This window comes from Sphaerulina musiva (genome assembly GCF_000320565.1).
Source record: "Sphaerulina musiva SO2202 unplaced genomic scaffold SEPMUscaffold_3, whole genome shotgun sequence".
In the NCBI taxonomy this organism is placed as follows: Eukaryota; Fungi; Ascomycota; class Dothideomycetes; order Mycosphaerellales; family Mycosphaerellaceae; genus Sphaerulina; species Sphaerulina musiva.
Genome location: NW_016017385.1, coordinates 2,170,554 through 2,177,177, shown reverse-complemented (window position 1 = coordinate 2,177,177; position 6,624 = coordinate 2,170,554). Strand labels below are relative to the sequence as shown.

The 6,624-nt window shown below is 50.4% G+C and overlaps 1 protein-coding gene across 1 annotated transcript in view; it reads right to left on the bottom strand.

Moving 5' to 3' along the window:
- Positions 1-5,454: 5,454 nt before the first annotated feature.
- SEPMUDRAFT_148342 (uncharacterized protein) overlaps positions 5,455-6,624 on the bottom strand; it is a 6,944-nt gene continuing 5,774 nt past the window's right edge. Inside the window, exons 9-10 of the mRNA XM_016904862.1 lie at positions 6,138-6,271; positions 5,455-6,058 (exon numbers count right to left, since the gene is read on the bottom strand). Coding sequence (XP_016762834.1) covers positions 5,975-6,058; positions 6,138-6,271 — 218 coding nt within the window. The 3' untranslated portion in view covers positions 5,455-5,974. The remainder of the gene's footprint in view (positions 6,059-6,137; positions 6,272-6,624) is intronic.

Genomic DNA, 6,624 nt, shown 5'->3' with positions numbered 1-6,624 from the left:
CTCTCTCTCTCTCTCTCTCTCTCTCTCTCTCTCTCTCTCTCTCTCTCTCTCTCTCTCTCTCTCTCTCTCTCTCTCTCTCTCTCTCTCTCTCTCTCTCTCTGTAAGTCTGCAACTACCTGACCTGATCTGACCGAGGTGCCTTGGCCTACCTTACCTAGGTAGGTAGTTGTACCTTAGCCTTGCCTCTCACGCTTCGGTTGCCCTCCAGCCTTGGCGGGCGTCTCGATATCTGAGGTACCTGGTATTATTCACATCAGCACTACATGTACATGCATTCTCTGCCTCTCCCGTATTGCACAGTAGAGGAGGCAGGTAGTCTGCACCGCACCCACTGCACTGCACTGCGAACACAACACAGGGCAGGCCATTCGTGCAAGCCGACAGGCAGGCGAGACTGTGGTTCTCAGTGGCCCAGTGACCCATTGGCCCAGTGGTCCAGTGGTCTAGTGGTCCAGTGGACACTCCCGTTGGTCCTCGAGTCCCTATCGCATGGTCGCGGGCACTGCCTCCGTGGCAGCGGCATGGGCATGGATGCCGAATGAGTGTCAAAGGCCGGGCCTAGTCTGCTGTCTTGTCTGCCACGGTCCACCCTCCCCCGATCGCTCAACGACCAGCCCCGGCAGCAGCATGGTCGCTGGCGCTACTGCACTCTAACCATTCTGTCGGAATGGGCACATCCGGCTGCACGCAGTGCGCACTGCCACTGCCACTGGCTCCCGATGGTGGGAGTTCCGCTTCCAACTGCTACACATGCAGTAAGTACAGTACCTTTTAGGAGGTACCTCGTTCATGCGGGTCCCTTGCGCCCACCCAACCACCACTACTACCTCCACCACCACCACCACAACCGCCGCCACCAACACCAACAACAACAACAGTAACAACGACAAGAGGCGTAAGCTCTCACCTCACGAACAGGGCTGGCCGTGGGAGGTCGACGATGCACTGATGCAGCACCAAACACTGACCCCCGGCATCGTTCTTGTAGTCCGGGGGCCTTGGCTTGGGTACACATACGCCTCAGTCTTTGCTGTGGCGGCCAAACTCTGATGCATCTCATCATGCCGAAGATTACACAGCATGCTTAGTAGCACTCTGATACGACGGCTTGTCGCTTGTTGCATCTCACTATAGGGCATCGATGTGTGCAGGCGCCGTGCGTGCCCACTGCCCACTGCCCGCCTACTACATACTACTATCATTAGCTTGTTTGCTACTGTGCCAGGCCGCCCAGCCCACTCCTCGCTACTGGTGCACTGAGCACTGTGCGCTGTGCACTACTACACTACCTCATACTACCCACCCACCCAAGAGAGCCCTTTCCGTAGCACGACCTTCATCAGCTTTCTTCTTTCATCACACACCGCTGCGCCCTGTGTTCACACCCACACCCATACACACAACAACCACCGAGCGGATCTGACGTCTTTGCTTTGTGCGTGACGCCAATTACCAACACGAGTGGTGGCGGCTTCGGCTACGACCACTCGCTGGCGGCTGGTGACAGAGAAACGTCTGGTGACCCAGCAGGCTGGTTGCTGGAACCGACGGCCGAAAGCAGAGACAGTGGGTTGGAAACCTTGTACTGGACGCGGGCGAGTAGGAATGTGCTGTCGGGTGTCTGTGTACCATGGTGTCCCATGTCCATCCTCCCCATCCTCCCCATCTCCTCCTGCCCCCGATGGATGTGCCTTTGGACAAGAGATATGGTCATCCATACCGAGGCTGATAGCCGAGTATCATCACTCGGCGTGGTAGGCTGTTATCTACCTACCTTACTGACGGTACACTACCATGAGGTGGCATGGCTGATGGGAGCGAGTGCGTGCTGCAGCTCTGCCAATATACTGATATACATCCTGACCCCTCCCCATGCATGCATAATGCGTAAACAGTGGATACGAGTGATGGAAATGGTTCATCTAGAACCGAAGACTTGATACACCGTGGGACCACACCCCTACAGGTGACGTCTCCAGCCTAAAGACCGGTCAAAACTCGTGTCCCCCGTCCCTGCAGGACACACCCGACCGACGCACACACACACACTCTCACACACACACTAGACATGTATCTTTTTTTTTCGATGGATCCTCCTGTCGATGACGGGGAGGAGGGCCCTACCACCGTGTGCCTCGTTCCCAAAGCGAGATTGCGAAGAAGAAATCAAGACTTGTTCTGTATGTAGTGATGGATTTTGATCACTCACTCCCCGCACTGCCCGGGCATCTTCTCTTATTCTACAGTAGGTATTTATTCTCCTTTTTTTCTCCTTTGGGACAATCGAGCTTACTAAAGAAGAAGACCAGTGTACCTCCTAGGTCGATAAGGTACAGTACAGGTACCTCATCAAGACTACAAAGATACAAGATGATGATGATGACGATGATGATGATGATGACGATGACGAAAAGAAATCGTGGTGCAGTGTCATCACTCCCCCCCTCCTGTCCAGTCTGTCCCCCCGATTACCGTCTGGTACCGCATACCGCCCGAGTGGAGGCTTGCTCATGTTGTCGAGCGGGGTTTCCAATATGGAAAGGGGGGACCAATACATGTTTAATGTACCTTATTTAGGTACCTCCACCTTTCTACTCTACTACTACTACTCTAAAAGGCTAAAACCTACCTGTACCTGTAACTTTTTTTTTGGAATGATACTGTACCTGTACTTTACCCGGACATTCATCCCCATCCCATTCTATAGACCCTATACCTACCTAGGTACATGTATCGTCATGTTCGCGGGGTTGCATCATCGAGCATGATTGTATACCTTACAAGTACTGTACCTACCTGTATGTGCTTGCATCAACAACCCGGCCGATGTTCAACCGACTTGGGCTATCTGTCTGTCTGTCTGTCGGGCGGGCGGGCGGGCGACGGGCAGCGGTGATATTGTTTGGTTTCGTTTTCTTTTCTTTAATAATAACAACTACTAGAATATGTATTTACCTAGGATCTGGAGCTGGAGCTGGAGTTTCTAGGAGTAGGGCCAGCCAGCTAGAGGCGGGGTGGTGAGATGGGCATGGTCATTCCTCTTGAAGGACTTTGCAGATTCATAGAGGAGAGGAGGGGAGGGGAGGGGAGAGGAGAGAAGAGAGAGAGAGAGAGAGAGAGAGAGAGAGAGAGAGAGAGAGAGAGAGAGAGAGAGAGAGAGAGAGGAGAGAGAGAGAGAGAACTACTTACCTTACTTCCTAACCTATCTTACCGAGCGATTCGCTTCTCCAGACAGACAGACAGACAGACAGACAGACAGACAGACAGGTCTAGGCTACAGAAAGAGAGTGGGATTGAGAGAGAATGAGGCGTTCAATCCCGTTACAGAAAGAGTGTCTCCCGTCTATATATATATTTAATCGACAAAAGATGCAAGATATATAGTACCTGTACCTGTACCTGTACATCGTATAGAAAGCCATTCCCAATTTCGCCCAAAGTTGCATGTGTGTCTACCTATGTTGGTGTGTATGTGTTGGTGTGTACTGTATGTATATGTGTGTAAGTGGACCCAACAAACTGCACGCACTCACGCGTGGGACGCACGCACGCACGCATATATGTACAGTACACATGGCTTACTGAGCCGCTCCCCGACGCCCGTCAGTTGCCAGCGGGAGAATGAAAACCGACCTACCTCCTACACTACTCCTCTATACCTAGGTAGGTATCTACATGCCCGTATATCCCCGCTTGACACTCTATACATATATGGAGATTCTCTCACCAGTGAAGCTGAACACAAACAGGTAACAGACAGGCAGGGCAGGCCCGTCTAAGTTGTCGTCGTCGTCGTCATTGTCGTCATTGTCGATTGTCGTCGCTAACTGAGTTCCTATGTACCCGTACATACCTAGTCCTCGCTACCACTCATGTACGTACATCGATACCCAAAGATCAATCGGTAAGGTAGGAGGTAGGTAGGGTAGGTAGATAGGTAGCCCTAGCAGACACAATCGCATCGAATCCAACAAAAGAAAATTTTAAATCCTCAACTACTGCTCGGGCTCCCCTTGTCCATGAAGATGTCTATGATGATGATGATGATGATGATTGCGCGAATGCCCAAAAGTATGTTAGAAGGTACATGTATGTACATGTAAGGTAGAAGGTAAGGTATGTGGACAAGTATAGAAAAACCTAACTCCCTGACATACCTTACCCTCTCCAAAATGTAGGTTACCTGAACCTGAGCTGTATATATATGAGGTACCTTATATACCTTGTCTGGGAGGCTGGGAGGGAGGTTGGGAGCGAGCTATTGTAGCTGCGAGGAGGAGGTAGGAGTAGAAGCAGTGGCAGTTCTCATCTAGATCCAGTCTCGATATTGGAAGATAATCGTCCGATCATCATCATCGTCATCATCATCATCATCAACAACATCAACACAGTCTGGTTGGTTGGTTGGTTGGTTGGTTGGTTGGCACTGGTTCATTCATTCGTTCATTCGTTCATTCGTTCGTTCGTTCGTTCGTTCGTTCGTTCGTTTCGGTTACATACATGTGCGTACGATCCAATCCACTAGCATCCAGAACCAGACCCAGAGAACCACAGACTGCAGCGAGAGAGAGAGAAGGAAAGAGCAAGTTCCAGACCCCGTTGTTCTTGTTCTTGTTCTTATTCTTACCTCCAATTTCTCCATTCTTGTTCTATTCTATTCTCCACCCCACCGCCAACCACCGCCTTGTTCTTCTTTTTTCTTTTCCCTCCCAATAATCTATCACAAACGACGGGACCCAAACCAACAAAAAGAAAAAAAAAAGAAAAGACAACACTAGAGCCGAAAAGGAAGGAAGAAAGAAAGAAAAGAGGAGGGAAGAGAAGAAAAGAAGGAAAAAGAGCCTACCTGCTACACGTGTAGGTACATACCCGACCTAATCCATGCCCGCCACGTTCTACCATGCTGTGAAAACATAGCTGTACCTCCTAGAAAGTACATGTACCTAATTAGGAATATGAAAAGAAAAGAACGAACTGTACTGTAGTGGATCTTTACGATGAAGTTGTAACAGATATATCATCATATACCTCCTACCTGACTAATATATATATGTGCATGTATGCACGTCTCCGTTCGCTACCGAAGAGCGCTGCTCGCCTAAGGTATGTACAGTACTGAGCTTGATTGATTCCTCGCTCTCTCTCTCCACACGCGATATTGGCTTCTCGTAAAACTATATATATATATCTCTCAAGCAAGGTACTGTATATGAACTTTTGACGTCTAGGTAGGTAAGCCATATCAGGACATGAGCGTAATAGCTTGCTCTATACTCTCTCTCCCTCTCTCCCTCTCTCTCTCCTCTCTCCCCCTCCCTCTCTCCCCCTCCCTCTCTCCTTGTCCCTCCCTCTCCCTCTATATATACCGCCTCACCTCAAAGCCACATACGAGAAAAACCGACATGCAAGTTCTGTAAGTGTATGTACTGTATGCATACATGTATGTATGTGTATGTATGTATGTGTGTATCTGGAGTGGTAATGTACTACTGCTGTACACCCTTGACGTGTTCGTGTCCGAGACGGACAGACGTACACGCCGTGTAACTTGCGTGGGGTCAGTCCGGCCAGCCTTTCATATGCATTCATGCATTCATGCATGAGGTATACATTCATGCATGCAGTAAGAAAGTACAGACCACTTCAATAGATACCTAGATATGCAGTTGCTCTCGCAAGGCTGCATCGTTGATTGCGTGGCGTTTTTCGACCATCCATCGCCGAGAGCTGAAAGTTGTAGCCTCGCTGTTATCAGTACCTGACCTAGTTACTCCTTCTTCGCGTTCCAGTGCCATGGTTGAGCACACTGCGAGTAAAATGGTCGGCAACCAGCACTTTCATTAAAACCGGGTGCTTCTGTCATCGCACCCGCCGCTATAGAATCTTCTGTTGACTTCCCTCGCTTGACTGACCTGTCGTCAATCCCTCACCACTCTCGAGGTCCTGTTTCTCAGCTGCATCATCCCCATCCCCATCACGGCAACGGGTACTGCTCCAAGAGCTCGTCGATCTTGGGCACAAGATCTGGGATTCGAAACGGCTTCGAGACGACATCATCCTATTCAGCCACCACGACTGTCAGCGGGGCCCGTACGTACCGAGCGCACAGCTGCGTGGAGAATGCAAAGACGACTCACCATTCCCGCATGGAGTGCGGCCGCAATCTGCTCCGACCGCGCATTGGCCGTCACAGCAATAATGGGTATATGTCCTGTAAGCTTTCCTTGTGCTTCATACTCTCGGATCTTGCGGGTTGCCGTCAAGCCGTCCACTATATCAAATGGTAAGCACATGCATCCCCACGTCGAAACTCTTGGAGTATTCCGTTGCACTTACTGACTGGCATTTCCTGGTCCTATTTCTCCGTTAGTATGTCGTGGAAACGTAGACGGCACGAAGGCGGCCAAAGCCAACTTACCATGAGGACCACGCCGATCTCGAGCCGGTCTGTCATGCTGGCGGCATCACGCCAATATGTCGACTGCATCAGCTTGTCCAGTGCTTCTCCTCCATGGTTCGCAACATGGACTTCCATGCCTCGATTGGTGAGCTGCTTACGCAACACTTTCTGGTTGACAAGATTATCTTCTACGATAAGCACCTTGGTGACTTGAGGACGCGCAG